Source organism: Patagioenas fasciata, chromosome 2 (assembly GCF_037038585.1).
Source record: "Patagioenas fasciata isolate bPatFas1 chromosome 2, bPatFas1.hap1, whole genome shotgun sequence".
Classification (NCBI taxonomy): domain Eukaryota; kingdom Metazoa; phylum Chordata; class Aves; order Columbiformes; family Columbidae; genus Patagioenas; species Patagioenas fasciata.
The window spans coordinates 148609736-148628879 of NC_092521.1; the positions used below are offsets into that span (position 1 = coordinate 148609736).

General features: G+C 37.5%; 1 protein-coding gene across 1 annotated transcript in view; it reads left to right on the top strand.

Moving 5' to 3' along the window:
• The window catches only part of MALRD1 (MAM and LDL receptor class A domain containing 1), a 296432-nt gene that overhangs the window by 271928 nt on the left and 5360 nt on the right, over positions 1-19144 (top strand). The window contains exons 38-39 of the mRNA XM_071805517.1: positions 12103-12207; positions 12300-12390. Coding sequence (XP_071661618.1) covers positions 12103-12207; positions 12300-12390 — 196 coding nt within the window. The remainder of the gene's footprint in view (positions 1-12102; positions 12208-12299; positions 12391-19144) is intronic.

Below are 19144 nucleotides of genomic sequence, written 5' to 3' on the forward strand. Positions count from 1 at the left end.
GTATCAGAAGAGGACTGTGCAATTTATGCAGAGACAACATCCCAGCATTATTTTTTCCCTGAACCACACTGGCATGTGTAGAACTTATTCAGAACTTAGGCCTTTTTTGGGTGGATAAGTGGTTCAAATGGAGTGTAAACTACTGCCTGTATTACATGGAGGGCAAGCAAAAGAGAAGTTTTGCGGCTTTTGGGGGGTATTTTTGCTTGTTCCTTATAGACATACATTCAAAATACAAGCAAAACATTTTAAAGAATATATTTATTTTGATCTAATCTTAGCCTCTACTTGTGCACCTAGCTTGTACAATGTTGAGAAGCAGCAGCATGAGATGCTATTGTACAGTGTTGTCTCTCATGTAGGCAGATAAATTTATGACTGCCTAAGAATGACACAATGATTTATAATCTCCAATATATACTACAATCCACCTGCAAGCAGCAATGCCCTGTTTTGGCAGGCTCTGGTCGAAGCAGACCATTACATCTGATAAAAAGACTAGACCAATATTGAAAAGGGACAGCAGGAAAGAGAATAATTTTATCACTTTGTTTTGGTTTGGTTTTTGGTGGCAAATGTGTGGTTTAATACAGACAAAACACTTCCATTGCTCAAGCTTTTTAATTAACTATATAATTTCATCTGGACATTGCAGACTAATCCATATGAAAGCTATTCAGAGGGTAAACAGCAGTGAAAAGCAGATATGTGATCCAATTTTGCAATAAATGCCTATTATTTCTTACCTAACTAGTTACAGTGCAGATAAAAAACTAGTGAATATGACTACTCTTACAGTCTGATTAAAAGCAATTAGAGGAAACATTAAAACAAAACAAAGCAAAACAAACAAAAACCCTCTCCATCCCCCGAAAAACAAACCCACAAGCTAGCAAATAAAAAGCAAGAAAATGAAGGTCTCTCTGGAAAAATCCAGTCAGTGTAAATATGTTCATATCTTTTATTAGGTTTTCTAGTGATACGGAACACCATCTGTTCTATCAACAGAACTGTCATTTAAGTAAAAAGCTTTTTTCTGTGAAATTAACAGGTCTATTTCTCAGTTTCACCTAAATATGAAATCAGTGCCATTTCTGAAAGCAAAATAATTTTGCTACCAGCTGTCAATAGAGCTGCACAGTCAGGCTTTCTGTCAGGTCATTCCTTAATCTTTATTCAGTCCTCTAGAAGTTGTAGCTAGGGTCTATGTCTGAGACACAAACATGTAAAAAGTATTTTTAGAGATTTGTGTTTCTCTGCCTCTTTCCTCACCCTCTTTCTCTTTATGCTCTTCCATTTCTTGGAGTATTCTTCAAGAGCAAATCAAGCAAACAGCACAAACAGCAAAAAGTAGGGAGGGAAAGTATAGAAGAAAGAGAAACGTGGAAGGGGTAAAGAAAGAAAGGCATGTAAGATTGAACAACAGAAAAAAAAGAACTAGGAAACAAGATGGACAGGGAGACTGGTATAAAGGATTTGTTCTTTACTATAAGTTGATTTAAGATAAGGTGTGTATCTTTGGTGTGCTTTTTTGCTTTACTTCAACAGTTTGGATACCAGTGTACTGATATAGACTTGTCGAGCATGTTCAGTTCATATTGTAAATGGTAATTTATATTACTTCAATCTCCCAGGTTCCTTAGAGTAATAGAAAATGGAGATAAGTCCCTTATCTCACTAGTGAAATGCTCTCTGTACTATGAGTACCACCTGAAGTAACTGCACCAAACCTCCCTCAGTTGGCAAGGTGACAGCCCCATGCTCCCAGTATCCTATCTTTTAATTCTAGCTCACAAAATGACTAATTTTCACTGGTTTATTCAAGTTTAAAATGACAAGAGATTTTTCTGGGCAAGGTTAGTTATTCTGATGGTCACTTTTTACAAAGCGCAGCTCCAGACTCATAAGCAGTGGGCTGAAACTCAGTGATCAGTGATCAATGCACCTACTACATTGTTTCAAGCTGTTTATTTTTCTGTTGCGTGAATGTCTCATGTCAGCATCAGTTAGAATTAAACAATATGTTGCCTGGTGGTTTGACCTTTAAATAAATTTGGGTTGAAATACTGGCTTTATCCAAGAGAAAACTCCATTTTAAAATAAAAAAATAACCTTTTGTTTTTCTTTCTGGAAGAAATCTTAAAGCTTTCGTTTAGTGGTTAGCTAAGTGAATAGTCCTTTCCCTGTTGAATCTAGGACCAAATAATTTCTTCAGTGCCAGAAGCTGCATCACAGTTTGTACCTCTGGGGTTTTTAATCATTATTTTATGATAGCAGAAAAATCTGTCACCAGAAAACCATTATTTGAGAAGGTGGGAAAAGGTAACATAAGAAAGAGTGTAATTGTTTGAAATAGCGAATTTCATGTCTGTCTTCTGTGAGCCCATACTTCTGCTTCATTGTTGTAGCTGCATTAATCTGTGCTATAAAAGAGTGGATGCCTCATACCAACACTCAGTTAATTTTACTGAGGCCTAGATCATTGAAGAGTAAAGGCACAAAAGCAAATGACACAGAAAATTATTTCCGTATATGTCTGCATTTCCTTATAAGATAAAATACACTGAAAAAAAAATAATAATCTGTCATGTAGAAGAATATCACACTGGTTTGTTCAGAGAGGTGGTAGATGCCCCATCCCTGGACACATTCAAGGCCAGGCTGGATGGGGCTCTGAGCAACCTGATCTAGTTGAAGATGCCCCTGCTCATTGCAGGGGGGTTGGACTTAGATGACATTTGAAGGTCCCTTCCAACCCAAACTATCCTATGATTCTATGATCAGGCAGGTTTCATATGTCAACTAATTTCAGTGAAGAAATAACTGCTCTGGAATTTTCTGATCATCTCTATTTAAAATAATTGAAACCAGAGATAATATTTACCCTTCCTTCTTTAATAAATGGTTTGCCTGGGTCTAACGGGATGTCATTCACAAGCTGTCTGTGATACAAAGGTCACCTTCGTGCTCCTGCTCTAACATCAGACACCACTTGTTTTCTGTTTAAACATGTAACAGCAAGCACTAAGGTGGTGTTCCTCTTCCCTAGTTGCATAACAGCTAAATGCACCTATCTAATCTGAACTAGTCTCTGTGACACTGTTACAATCAAGGGTAAAGGATCCAGATGAAGATTCCTCTATTTCACGTAGTTTAATCTTGTTTGGGTTGTCTCTAGGTACCTCCCTTTTCAGGTGGTTCATGTTAGAAAAATGAAGTCCCACTCTAAACATTACAATTGGTCACCATAGTTTCAGTGTATCTATATAAAAAGCAATTAGATGTACTGACTGAGTCCTTCCTTCTAATAGTTACCTTTATCTTATTTAGTAGAGGTTGTAATTAGAATCTCTCAATGTGGCTATAAGAGCAATGAGTAATCACCCTGTGTCATGCTGGGGACCTGGGATTATCTGATAGCACATCCTGGGAGCAAAGCTACCAGAAGATACATGTAGAAAATAATAGTACTAATATATGAATTTTCAGAAATCGTAGATTTTAAAGTGCTAACTGATGGCAACTTGGAAGAAAATTCTATTCCCTCTTTTTATTTTATTATTTTTTTCTTTTTATTTTCTTTTATTTCTTTTATTTTTCTTTTTATTTTATTCTCTCTTTTACTGAGCTCTCTCCAGTACATATCATTAAGTTCTGGGCTCCTAAGACTTAGTATGGCAAGAACTCTTCCAAGTCAGTTAAGCAATATGTGACAAATGTCTTTCATATTATTAGTTTAAGATGTATTTGCTTTCCATTTAATTGAACATTCTGGAGGACAGACAGCAACACATAATTTTTCTTCCATTTACCATATATCATTTTGTTTACCTTCATCATCTCTTCTCCCACTCATCTTCTGTATAAATTAAACCTGATCTTTTCAGTCTCTGCCATATGATTTTAACCACTGTAATCTCTAATATCTTCTATCTTATTCTTTATGCATAGTGCCTGCTTTTATGATACAAAGTGAGTAGTTACTTTCATTGAATAATAGATGAGGAAGCTCAGATCTTTTCTCAGAGTACTTATATTTCATTTAGAATCTGTTTATAGCTCATATTACTCTGCCTCATGTTGACTCTTTTGTATTTGCCAGTTATGAATTTTAGCAGTTTCCAGAACAGAAGCATATATCTATTTTATGAGCAATTATGGGGAATTCTTGTTTTGCATATTCCTCTCCACCTCACTGTGTTGCTGAGAGTTTCCAGCATATGAGGTTCTTTGGACTACATGATATCAGGTACAGAGAATAACAGCTGACTCTTCTGAAGAAACATAGCATGAAAAATGCAGGAAGGATAAAAGCCTTCCTCTTCTGTTTGGATACTTTCTAATAATTTCCTCATTATTTTTTTCATAGAGAGTTTATACCAATTTATAATTGTGCCACAATCCTCCCTTAACCTTAATACCTCTGTTGTTTATCTTCCAAAACATTGCTAGAGAACAGCCTTTCAACTCTTCTTGCATTACACTAAACAAGATGAACTCTTTCAGAATCCTCTTGTGAGACAGCCTTTCTATTCTTCAGCTCATCTTAGCAGTCCACCTCTGCCTTGTCCCACTCTGATTTCTCTTTCTGAACACCAATGACCAGAACTGCACACAGTGCTTCAGAGAATGTCAGACTGTCTCCCAGTGAGTTAATGTGCCCTTATCTACATGTTACAGCATGTTCTTGTACAACTCATATGTCCTTTTTCTCCCATTCCCACTAAGGTTGCATAGCATTGATAACTCATAGTCACCTGGTAATGTATACAGATATTTTACTTTCTCTGCCATCTCCATCCTATGGTTCCACGATTTTAAGACACAACAAACCAGTTGTACATCTTTTCATTCCTGAATTTGCTATACTCTGGATTCCTGGTTAGCTGTGGTGTTTGAGTGCCTGATCTGAAGCTTATTTGCATTCAAGGTTACCATCTGGTTCATCTGTCTTTTCCAAGAGAGGTTTCTCCTTGTCTCACACGTCCTCAGAGCTTAACCATAGATGGAGTTATGTAACTCCTAATTCCAGCTACAGTCAGCAGGCAACAGGTTACGTTCAACCTAAGTATGATATCTTCTGAGGCCATTCATGCAACAGTCATTATTGGAATTTTGAATGTTACCAGAGAAGGAGATTCCACAACCTCCCTGGGCAGCCTGTTCCAGTTTTCTCTCACCCTCACTGTGAAGAAGCTTCTTCTCATACGTAAGTGGAACCTCCTGTGTTCCAGTTTGTACTCACTGCTCCTTGTCCTATCATTGGTTGTCAGGGGCATGAGCCTGGCTCCATCCTCATGACACTCACCCTTTACATATTTATAAACATTAATGAGGTCACTCCTCAGTCTCCTCCAATCTAGAGACCCAGCTCCCTCAGCCTTTCCTCATAAGGGAGATGCTCCACTCCCTTAATCATCTTTGTGGCTCTGCGCTGGACTCTCTCCAGCAGTTCCCTGTCCTTCTTGAACTGAAGGGCCCAGAACTGGACACAATATTCCAGGTGTGGTCTCACCAGGGCAGAGTAGAGCGGAAGGAGAACCTCTCTTGACCCACTAACCACCCCCCTTCTAATACACCCCAGGATGCCATTGGCCTTCTTGGCCACAAGGGCACAGAGCTGGCTCATGGTCATCCTGCTGTCCACCAGGACCCCCAGGTCCCTTTCCCCTGCACTGTTTTCTAACAGGTCATTCCCCAACTTACTCTGGAACCTGGGGTTGTTCCTACCCAAATGCAAGACTCTACACTTTCCCTTGTTATATTTCATTAAATTTTTCCCTGCCCAACTCTCCAGCCTGTCCAGGTCTCGCCGGATGGCAGCACAGTCTTCTGGCGTGTCAGCCACTCCTCCCAGTTTGGTGTCATCAGCAAACTTGCTGACAGTGCACTCTAATTCACATACTACTTCCTTAATTTATATACTACTAATGCCATGCATACTAAACAGCTGACTAACTGTTGGACTTTCTGAATGTACACATGACATAACAGATTAGGTTTTCTGTGTGACAAGTGTTTCAGACAAAAATATGAAAAGCAGATGTATCTCACAGCAAAGAGGTGTACTTTGGCCAAAAGGTATTGGTGAGGACAGAGAGAGCTCTTGCAAGTAGGAATGATTAGTCCTGTACTTCCCATTTGTTAATTGTTTTCTGTCAGTAACTGAGATATCTCAGAGACACTTGCAGAAAAAAATAGAAATTAGTGCTGGTTTAACATTTATCACACACTGGGTGTACCTCACTCTTACCTACTTACGAAATTTTTGTGGTCAGAAGCAGCTATGGTCACTGTGCCTTCTCTAGCGGCTAATATTTCTGTTTTGTCTCCAGTATTTGTTGAGCTATTCCTTTTACACATCAGAGTAGATTTAAATAAATAAGTAAAAATAAATTTCTGTTGGTATTTCCATGATTGCAAAAGATTATTAACATTTCAGGACATTTTCTTAATGCTCAGTCTGCCTTTTAATGCAAATCTTTTTAATATAAACGAGATTGGCACTTAAATGATTAAATTTGAAGAAGTATAGAAGAGATGCCAAATGGATATTTAGTTTTTTATGCTCTGAATGCTCCTAGATTAACATCATGTATGATTTAATATATTCTTTAACCTTTTACCAGGTTCAGCATAAAACATGAGGGCTCTTGGGAAAAGTGAAACCAATATAGTATATTTACAAAAGCTAACTTTCAAAAATGAAAATGCAGAGCACTGCTTTTTAACGAACAATCTTAGTCATTATGAAATGCTAATAATTAGTGCTGTTCGGGGGGGGGGAATAAATAAATAAAGGAAAGAAAGAAACAAACAAACCCAGCAGATTTCAGCATTCAATTTTCCAGTCTTATCAAAGTAAGTCTTCCTTGAAAATGCAGCTTGTTGGAACTTTTTCTTTCCAGGATAATGAGGAGCTGGCTTTGTGCTTCTTCTTGGAGGTCATGGACTTGATTCCCCACTGCAAAGCTCTTCTCTTGTCGTTTGCCCCTACCCAAGAGCCATATGTCATACCAATGCATTAGAGTGATAGAGTTTATCTACCTCAGACTGGAGAAAATAATTGCACAAGCAAGGAATCAGGTACCAGGAGGAAAATGATAAATCAATTACACATCTGTATTTATTTTGAGCTTCGCATATGCTACCTTTAATACAGCACAAAGTTTGATATTCTGAAATGCAGAACTGCATCAGCCAGATATGTCCTTGTAAATTAAACCTGCCCTGAATGAACATCAAAACCAACAGACACCTCGTCTGGTTTTTATTTTTTGTTCTGAGTGAAATGAGCCATAACCCCAGGCACAGGATGCAGCAACACAGGCAATGCTAAGTTCATTCCTCTGCATTACCAATATCTACATTAGGAAATAATGAGCTGGAAATCCTAGAGGCAAATTTGGAGGGTTAACATTCTCTCCTCCAGGGTGACTTTCCTGTAAGATCTTGCTAATAGCAGAAGACATTTTGTCAGTCAGAATAGATTAGGATGTGCACCGGGATGGAAGTATTCAAGTGTTATTTCATCTGTCTTTCTCTTTTACTCCCCCTGTTTGAACTACGAGGAGCTTCCTGTCTGAATGGCTTGCAGTGGCTATCTCTGTATTTCAGATAAGCTTAAGACTCATGTAAAATGTGCTACTTCTAATTAGTCAAGATGTAATTAGTCCAAGGAAATTAATTGTACATAAATAATGTGGAATTTCAGCTTCATGGCTCAAGAGATAAATACAGCCTTTTCACAGCTGTCTGTCTTAAAAATAAAACAGCAGAAAAGGATTATTAAGAAAGCTCTTCAAAATTCTGATTACCCTGCTAATGAAGATTTAACACATTGCCCAGAAAACATGATTGATCTGCACTCTGTAAGGTCCTTCTACCACATCAGCATTTGCAAGTCCCCAGCTGCTCTTACGAGAGAAGAAGCTAATAGCGCCTTCGAAGAAGCAACTTAGCTGCCTCCCAACTGAAAGTGAAGCACTCTAAGTGCAGCCCATGCACAGCAGTAGGTAGCTAATTAAGAGTGTTCTCCTTCATTAACTGGACTTCAAGTGAGCCATCTCTTGGGTGCATAACACAGGCTGCTCTTCTGACCTACCTGGAGCTGTTAGAGTAATTAAAGTTCACTTCAGGATTACAAGTGTCAAGGACAGCCCAATAGAAAGGTGAAATTTGACTTGACTTCCTATAAAGCTGCCTGGTATTACTGTTATTCACTGATACAGTTTTGCAGTAACATGCAAAGGACCAAGTCTGCAGGTTGAGACTGTATTATCATGATTGCAAAAGCACACGAATATGTATTCTGTGTCAGCAGTACAAATAGCTAAGGAAACATCTTCCATGTCCTCAAAAACACTCTGAACTAATATTATGCTTAGTTCGGAACTTGCCTTTCCCACCTTTTTTTTTTTTCCTGATATTTTCATTTTATTCCTTGATGAAAAGAGGGAGACTTCTGTTCTTTTATCGACCACCCAGTCCAACATGCATTAGACAGGGTGTAAAGTCTATGGGAAATGTCACCAGATGAGAATGACACCATTTCAACACCCCCCCTCACACAGTTGTAAAGAACTGCACAGGCAGAAGACTACAAAGAGTCAGACTCAGAGATGTGGGTACACACATCTCATTCCTTAAGGACAATAGGTTATTTGTTTTGTTGTGTAAGTTTTTGGTTACCTTCCAAAATGATTGGTTTCTGTATTTTGTTTGATAGAAAATGATATATAAAGGTATATTATTCTCAGTTCTGTAAACCAGTCTCAATCTTCTGCATTTCTTATCAAAACTTCCTATGATCCCATATAAGACCATACGCACAATATTTATTCATTTTGAAAGTACTCCTCAGCTTTTGAATGCTGAGTGAAATAACTGGAGTACCTTCCCTAATCTGAGTTACTGGCAGATACTTGTGCCATTCTGTTCTCTTAAGTCAGAGAACAATATCTCCATCACAGCTGTCACCAGAGTCAGCTAGAGTTTCTACAGAGTATAGAAATAAGAGAACCAAAATCTTGTGAGACATCTATAACCGAAGATTGGTTTGGATATTTAAGACACATTCCCCTCTATTCTGGGCAGGAAATGCTTGGCTTTGGTAAAAGCCAGAGGCAGCGGTTGCATCAGCTGAGAGTCAAAGATGTTAATGAAAAATTTTCCCATTTTTTCTTGCAACCTGACTGAGAGTTGCAGGCTTCTCAGGTCTCTGTAACTCTTATTTTCACTTCTGATTTTTTTTTTTTTTTCAGTTTCATTTGGTTTAGGATTTTTTTTTGCTTGGTTGGTTGTTGTTTTGTTAGTTTTGGTTTTGGTTTGGTTTGGTTTGGTTTTTTTACTTGAGAAGATGCATTTTGTAAGTAATGAACAAACAAACCTTAGGAAGAACTGAATGAATCTCCAAATTATAACTTTCTTTCTGATAGTCTTGTATTTTACCTCAGTGGCAGGGATAATTGCTAAGTTCCCCTGCCAAAGAGAAAAATGAACAGACAAATTAATATATGAAGATACACGTTATAATTCTTAGACAACCAATATACTCACTCTTCAAATTTTTTGTTGTTTAGCACTCCTTTTCCATCCTGGTCTTTGAGGATTAGTTACGTTGTCTTCATCTTTTTTGCCTTCCTTCTCCCTCTCCCTATAAATAGTAGCCATGCTTCATGCTTTGCTGTATTTTTTCACACTGATTTGCTTTTTAATTTGTCCTAATCACTTGCCAAGTTTCAGAGATACTTTCTCTGCTCCACCTTAATCCATTTTTTTCCCAATATTTTTTTAATAAGCAATGGCAGTATTATAAGGTGACACTTTTGGTAACAACCTAGTGCCACGCAGTGGAAAATCATTTCACTGATCAAAATTACCCATTGATAGTCTGACTTCAGATTCCCAACTGGTAGGTGTCATGTAACATAAAACAATACTGTTGGGATTCAGAGATGTGGAGGGGAATAAATGGTCAATGTAAGGAAGTTAGTAGTTGATTTTAAAACCTGTATGTAAATATAAGAAGATAAGCTAGTTATCTACCTAACTAAAAGGTGATTAACTTTTTTATCCACAGTTTAAATGTGGAAATATTCCATCATTAAGTGGAAACATAGCATATAAAGATTAGTTATTACTGGGTAGTAGGATTTTCCCATACTTGTACTGGCACATACACTTGTGTTATGGAACTACCTCTTCACAGCTCTGAGGTGATCCATGCCTCAGTGGTTCCAAAGCAGCAGATGGCCCCTCTCCTGCCATGTCTGAGTAGTGTTTCTGCACAGCTGCAAATCTGTTTACTCATTCTTTCTTTTACAATCAAGTAAGTTCTTCAATGACAAGAAAGAGGGAAATTTTGGTTAAAAGCATATCCAGCTCAACAAAAAATCTGGCAAATGCAAAGAAAGAAAATTATACAATTGAGAGCAATCAGCAAATGAATTTAATGGGTAATTGCCATCAGATTGTAAAGTTTCTACATGGATCCACAGGGCTTGGTATGAGCCCGGTTGCACTTTGACACTTGTACAAAATCATCAGTCTGCATAAAAGACCAGCTTTCAAATGACATGATATTTTGTAGTATGCTGAAGAAGAAGGAGACTGAAGGGAGCAGGTATTTTCAGTCACTGAATGCAATGGGTCTCCAGCTCAGCCAGAGCTGTCAGATGAAATTATGCCACTTTTTTCTTTAAAATGAGCATGCCAGAATATGCTGCTGACTCTAGTCTCTGTAGCTAGGATTCGTTCATATACCGTTTACTAACCTTGAACAAAGTAACTCTTTAGAGAAAACTCAGGTCTGTGAGGGTTAAATAAATCTATCTCTGCCAATTGTGTTCAAGTAGATCTGGTCCTTTCCTCCCAGCGTGCTCTCTGCCCACTGTTTTTCAATGGTCCCCTGAGTTGCAACAGATCCCATGAGTCTCTTTTGGTCTTCAGTGAAGTCACCTTCCTCCTATCATATCTGAGATTGGGATATAGATCTGCTTTCAGACATAGCCTGATCCTTTCAGGATTCTCCTAAATTTCACTGAGGCTGCAGACCGATGCTTTCTGCTGCAGACAGATGCTTTCTGATGCTACTTAAAAAAAAAAAAAAAGTAAAAAATTTATGAAGCTCATAAACCATCAGCCATGCAGACAGATAATCAAAAAGTCGGTGTAAGTCATTCCAGTGTGACACTCAGGGTGGGATTCAGCTCATCATGTGGAGCACCTGAAATATAGGTGTCAATATACCTCTAACAACCCTTTACACTAGTCATCATTAAGAGTTTGTAAATGTACGAGCCTACAGCCATTTTGAGGCTCTCTAGGGTACCCAGAAGGACAGTGTTGGGTGCTCCAAACTGCTGCCTGTCTCAGTAGAGGCAGCTGACCCTCACCTGGGTCTCCAAGGTCCCTTTTTTCTGATGGAGAATGCCACAATGAAAGCAAGTAGCCAAAAGCTAAACCCAGGCAAATTAAAGTGAGAAATGATACAATGTAACTTAAGCAACAACTATAAAGTCAAATATCAAAGCTTGTGTCAAATTTTTTGTATTTTGCTCACTTCAAACAAAGACTAGGTTTGAACCAAACAGCAAATTTAGTATAATTTTACATGACTGCAGTTCTTAGCTCAAATGCAGTGCTTCAGTTTTGAAGAGGTATTTGTTGAAGGGGTATCCTTTTTACAAGGTAACAGAAAAACAAAAGAGAGAGAGAGAGTAGGTGGGGAGAGAAAAACATCTTTCTCATCTCTAATCATCTATCTTTCTATTAGGTTCCCACATCCTCAGCTCAGAAATGTATTTAACCCTCACACGGGTGATAACAGGGAAATAAGTCAAATTTATTTTGCTGTGGGAGAACAATATGGTGGCAATATAGACAAGAAAAACAATTCTAATATCTGAACTTTGTTTTGTTCTATTTTTTTCTCTCTTAAATTCATACTTTGTATTTCTCTTTTACATTTCATTCTATTAACTTTGATGCTGCTCTTTGTGATTTCTGGGTAAGCTTTAGGCACTGGCAAAAGTAATCAAAAGGATTTTCATTTCTTGTGTGCTTGTCACTGTTCACGATCCTTGCTTCCTTCTTCGTCAAAAAAATGTTGTTTTATTCACAGATGTGGAAAAGAATGGAAAGGAAATCGTTGCCACATAAGTGCTAAACCTCTTCAGCCTCCAGCTTCAAGTCTTCTTCGAAATGGTGAGTCTGTAAAAAGAATGAAATATCTTTCAATTCGTTTTTTGAATGTTTCATTTTACTTATTTCTGTCTTTGATTGCTCTGATTTTGCAGATATTTGGATTGTGTTGGGTATCAGTTTCTTGCTGATTAAAATTACAGCTGCTGCTTTGTATTTCCTTTCAAAGAAGAAAGTGCCAGAAACGTAAGTGAAACTTTTGTGTAAATCAGAGACAAATGTGGCACAAAGAAACAGCTAACTGCCCAGTCTCTTTGGTTTCAACTTTTACATCACCCAACAGTCTGTTTGCCTTCATACGCCACACTAAGCATAAAACCTAGCTTTACAACACAAGCTGACCTTAGTGGACCTCAGTCTGGAAACAATGAGGTACAGCTTAACTGCTTTGAATGTTTTGATTGCAATGTTGTATGATTATTCCTAAATTATAAAATTAATCATTTACCTACCTTAACATCAGTAGCCCTGATTTTTGTACATTATACTTAAATGTGAAAAATAGAAGGTATTTATGATTTCTTGAAACCTGAGAAGCCAAATTAGTTTCTTGCAAGCAAATTCACAGCTCTTCTTGAAGCTTCTGAGTACCACATGCACCTGAGGGGACATTTTTGCCCTAAATATTTCAATATTTACACACATCTGAGAACTTTCCCTGTGATAACTGGATGGAATAGAAGTGGGGGGTTTTCTAGCATAAAATGTTAGGGTTTTTCATAAAAAGCTTTAATAGATCAGAAAAATGCAAGCTGGGAGACTACAGAATTATGTGACCATTTTTACAAAACATAGTATGTGGCCCCTTTGGTTAGTACAGTCACCTTGGTCAGTGGTTCATTGGATGTGTCTCATCAATGTCACCTTCTCTGTTCCTTTCACCCATTTCCCCTGCGACTTCATCTCACACCCACTATCCAGTACTGCCTTGTTGCCCTAGGTCCGCAGACCTCTTGGCTTGTGGTAAAAGTAACTGTCTTACTCATGTTGAATGAGTGCTCTAGATGGCTGTTATTTTTTTTCAAAATCTATATTTCTTCCATCCAGTATTATGCTTGCTATTAGTACTGTGCAAATAGCAAATAAATTATCTTCTGATAAACTACAACATAAAGTGCATCCTCAGTAAATGAAAAAAAAAATAGTGGTGGTTTATTTCAAAATTTGAGTGCTTTGAATAACAGTACTACTAGTACTAGAGATAACTCTTCATCCAGTTATTTGATTTCAGAGTGTTTTTAATATATACCTTAGACTAGCAATTCATTATTTCACAAATATATTTCCTAGTCCTTCCTGTCATCCCTCTGATAAGCTTTCTGTCTCCTCACAAATTTAAGATTTGAAAGAAAAATGTTTGCTCTTTCTTATTTTCTCCTAACACTTGTATTTCTTGTCTGCTCATGTCATGACTTATTCTACTAGACCTTTCTCTGTCAGCAAGTACCCACCTCTGTCCCTTCCTCCCTTTCAGTAATTCCTGTTGTGCATTCCCTTGTCCACCTTCATGTTGTATTTCCCTTACCCCTCACTTTCTTTTCCAGAATTCATCTTCAAAACTGTCTATTTTCCTATGACCTTTCTCTCTTTGGGGATGTTGTTGACTCTCAAACTATCTAATAAACAGTGCAGACTCCTGTCCTGATGTTATTGGTGCTGACACATCTCCTAACACAGCATGCTACCCCTGACAGGTGGAGCTGTTTATGGACATAGAAGCAAAATGCTGAAGCAGAAACATTTAGTGGTTGTGCTACTGTTAACTGAGTGCATAGCTTCACCTACTCTCTTTATGTCTGCTGCTTCCTCTCTAAAGTGGGAATAACAGCATTTCCTTATCTTACTTCACAGGGGCTTTAAGACTCCATTCATTCATATTTATATAACCTGCTAAGGTACACATATGGAAAGGCACCTCAGAAGTACAAGATTAGTTGTATTATAAGACCCGTTTGATTTTTTGGTTTTGTAATTTCAATTAATAATTTTGACCCAAAAAAAAAAATGTAATGTCTATTCTCAAAACATGTTTGGAGGTATTTTAATCAACAAAAGAGTATTTTTTTCTTATGCTACTTCTCCTGTGCTCTAAACACTTCCTTGTACCTTTCTCTTTCATCAATGTCTGCTTAAGGGTTACTGCATAGTTATCTGCTTCTCTTCTACCCACATATCTGAATTCAATGAATGTTCTTTCCTTTCTTGCAATTATACATGTTAAAAAAAATAGAGTCTTTTTTGCACATGAAAAGGTACCCTGTTGCAATATAATGCCAAATACTTCATAGTCCTATTAGGTACATAATAAAATAGGGATGAATGAGGATTTCTTACAGTGGCACTACATTTATTACAGCCCTGATGTGAAGAGAATCAGAGCTGTGAAATAGAGGGTTAGATAGTTTACACAGCGAAGTTCATTCCAGTCTTGATTGTTTTTACTGGAGCTGCCAGAAAGGTAAATTATGACGGAAATATATTTGGTTCCAAGTTTTGTCTATTAGGAACTAAGATCGTCAAATCATTTTGCCCACGATACAGGATAAAACTTTTTATTTCCATTGGTTTTAATCACAGTTGACTTAACATGTAAGTTAAAATGCATTTTATAGGCATCTTGTCAGGAAATAATCTAGCTAATACATGGCAGTTTGATTGAAATTGTTAAATAGTGAAAACAATGAAATCTGAAACTTTGAATTCGAGAAGATAAGCACATCCAGGCAGTCTACCTCTCCGTCTTCAACTACCTAGTGCCTAGCATATTTTGGTATATAAAAACCACAGCTTGAAACATAGTGGTAAATTAAAGCAAGTTATTCCCAAAGTGCTTAATCAGTAATCAGAAGCGACTAGTCAAAATGCAGCCAATGTTATAATACTGAACTTTGGATCTTTAAGATAAGGCTTTAGAATAAGAAGTGATTTGTGTTTGCATAAGTCTGTAAAATGTACAATGTGACAGCACCACACAGACGCATGAGATTTTATTCCTGATTTTTTTTAAGGTGATTTGATGAACTAGAGGAATTTAACTGTGTACATGCATGATATTTTTCCTTCAATTCATTTTCACTTCAAACGCTTGTGTCCACCTTCCTGGATCATGTTGTTTTCTTAAAGTCATTAGACAAGAAAGGTACTCTAGCAGTGCCTACTTGGCCATTCTTTCATAAGGAAGCTTTCACACACTTGAGCCCATATTTACTGCGTTTTAGTAAGTTCTTTTGTTAGCTATTTTTTAAATCATTTCTATTAGTGTCTCCTTTTTTTGTACTGGTATAAAATCATACATGCAGGCACTGGCAGACCGTCCCTCACAGACACACCAATAGTTGTAGGTTCTAGCTCCCAGAGTATTTTAAAATGGATTGCACATCCATCTGTGCCACAATGGAAACAGCACAGGAATGTGTACAAGAGCTGGAGGAGAAGTTTCTAAGTCCAACAGAACTAATTTTCTCACCAGAAAACCAGGTAGCAGGCAGTAAGGGCAGGCTGGTGACCCCTTAGACAACTGCTGGCAAAGACGTTGTCACTAACAGTAGTGAGAATATGAGTTTTGCCTATCTTTTTCTTCACTGGAAAGAGGGATAGTGCCTTAATCCCTCTTTTCAACCTGTAAAGAATGCCCTGCTGTTCCTTTACTCTTTCCTTCTTCTCCTCCCTTAGCAAGAATTTCCTCTCTGATCTGCAGGTTTTAAATTATTCAGTGCCTGAGTGGGAGTTACTGGAAGTCATCATGTAAGTTTATTTCCTAATAGGCAAAAGCTGCCCACCATGTGGCTTGGCAGCAGTGTACTTCATTATCACGATGGCATTCAGATTATCAAGCTACTTCCCAGCTCCCAGCTGGGAATATGTGAAATTTTTGTACATAAACTCCAAATCAGAGAAAGCTCACAAGTTTCTCACATTCCTGTTCATGCTCCAGAGATGACATTTCGTAGTCCAGAAGGGAAGGCTGCTAGTTACTCCACTTTGTCCTTACTGACCAAATAGAAGCAAAGCTTCATTTTAGCTTCCACTTTATTGCAGCTTCCATCTCATGGTTCATTTTACTTTAAAACATGGGAATCAAACACTTTTGACCCAGCTAAGATGTGCTTCTTTGCTATTGCTTCCAAAGAAGTCAATGTCCCTGGACCTTTTCAGCTTGTTCCTTTCCTATTCTCAATCTGTTCCTTCAGCTGCATTGCTAATGTAACACAGCTGTTATTAGTCTGTCAGTCATAATGAAAACAGAACATTAGATTTTCCAAAGCATATCAATAATGTATCTTGCCACAAAGGCAAGAGAGGAAAAAACTGAGGTGCTCTGAGAAAATATTTTAAAATTATAGAAAATCATGGGAAAACAGGACCCACAAATGCCATTTTTCATCCTGCCAAAGGACAAGACTCAATTGTATCACTTCTGGGTTTGTGCTTAAAGATGTCTAACAACACAAATTTGATGGCATCCTCAGGCAATTCTGGTGCCCTAGGTAGGTGGAAAGTTTAATGTTAGAAAGTTTTTTTCAAATTTCTAATATATCTGTTTACAATTGAAGTTCATTCCTATTCACCATGGACAGGAACGGACCATTCCTCTCCTCCTTGCAGTAAGCTTTTTATGTACTTGAAGACAGTTGTCATGCCTCCTTACATGGTGCTTTCTTTAGGCTAAACAAGTTCAGTGCTTTTAGCCTTTCTTCGTGGTTAAGGTTTCCTTACAATTATGATGATTCCCAGTTGCTGTTGCCAGGACTTTCTCCAATTAGACCCATACCTTCTGGAGGTCTGGTGTGGAGGAATGGTTAACATAGTCCAGGGAGCGGTCTTCAAGCAAATCTGAAGGACTGTCAAAGGTTGTTGCTGGCTATGCCTCTGTTCCTATATCCTGAAGTGATGAGAAGAATGACAATAGAATTACATTTATTGAACCATTTTCAGCTTGTGAAATGGAATGGAGACAGATACTGTTTTTTCTAGAACAAGAGAAAAAATGCAGTTTTATGAGACAAAGAAAAGCAAAACTAGGAAGCAGCAGTCATAAACTGTTGTTTGAGAGTTATTTTATGAGTCTAATGCTGCTATACAAATCCATTCCTTCTTCTGCATTACATTTTTTTCTGAAAGAAGAAACACAGTGCTATAGTCAGAAGTCTTAAGTTTTTCTGAAATGTACATCTCACAACCACTACATATAGGAAAGCTTGCAAAGAAACAGGAGGTGACATGCTGAAACAGAGCAAATCTCTCAGTGTATAGTCTTCAAGATCACCAACGTGAAAGATGCAAAGGACTGTTTTTTAAAAAAAAATAAATAATTAAGTTTCCTGAAGTGTCTCAAAAGGTACAAAGTGCAGACCTAGGAAGCCCAGAGAGAATATGAAAAGCCTGATTAAGCATCGAAGTGACTTACCAGTTATTTCAAATACAGCTTTTAGAAAGTCTACCCTCCTTGCATCATGCCTCCTGTTCCCTCTGTGGGATGTGTAAAATATAGCCTAGCTCTGCAAATCTAAATTTGCGTTAAAATATTTTTAAAACATTTTGGAAGTTGAGATCTTGAGTTACAGTTTGTGTTTAGAACAGAAGCTTTAGGACGTCTATAAAGAATAATTTTAAGAGATTATTCTAATTAGGAGCTTAATTGTAAATGAATCTTTGGTCCACTAGGATTTTGTTCTTGTTCCTATGGACCTGAAGACAAACATTCTTCTAGTACTCTATTTACTACAAATGTGTGTGCTCTCTAAAATAAATATTTGATTTTTCATTGAATGTTACATTGAAAAGTAAAAAATTCTGAGATACTACATCCAGACAAATGAAATCTAGATACTCCAGTTTTCCATTTAAAGGCATAATGTTACTAAGCAGTCCCTGTATATACTGGCAGGTATTTTGTGGAGCATACAGCTTTCTCCCATTTCTGTGAAGCTGTAGTGGAGAAACCTATGACAAGACAGTAGTATTTGCAACTAAAGAATGCAGATGAGGTTAGCAAAGCTGTGACCCATGTGACTGTCGCAAGATGATTAATCCTCTCCTTTCCTGTTGTGGTATTTCTGGTTATGTTAGAAAACCCAATACCCTCTGAGCTGCCTTACCCACAATTTTGAGTTTGTTCTCTTTTTTTCCTAAATTATGCTATGCTTTGCATTTTTAACCCTAATTATTCCTGCTTGGTACAGTCTTCTGAACTTGGCATTTGTGGTTCTTTTTTTTAATAAATGAGATTTATAACCATTTCACACTGATTAATTACTCTGCACCTTAATTTTTGTGAGTGATGAGTTACCCTTGCCCTTACTTTATAGTTGTAACACATACGTAAACTCTCTCTCCATCACAAGACCTTGTGAATGGGTATATTGCTTTTTACTGTAGCAATAAGGTATCATTTTCTATCAGGGCAATGTTCTACTTAAACCAAGTAACAGCAAGTGCTGCAAGGATGAGCTTAACACAAGCCACTGCAGTACATGAAGCTAAACTGTCCAATCAAGCAGTTTAAAACTAGGGTGTAAACTGATGACCAGAAGGCATCCCCCCACTGACTAATACTGCACTTTTATGCTTTCCTCAGCAGTATTTATATTGCTGCCAGAGTGCCAGAGTGGGCATACCATTGCTTTGCTTTAATAAGGAAAGCTTTATATTTCTAATTAATTAAAGATCTCATGTGTTGTATTTACTTCTGGGGGTGGATGCACAACATGTAATATGAATATGTTACCTCAGTTCCCAAACATTGACTTCTTCAGACAGTTACTACCTCATCCAGCTGATGAATTATAGAACTTGTGTAAACATGTGATTAAATTTGCACTTTCTTGAGGTCTTTTAAGTAATTAAAAAATATTTCAGAAATTTTTAAGGATACTTATTGGTACCCCTTGGAAAGAATTGTTTGCTTTTATATAATCATAGATAGGGTTTAACCATACAT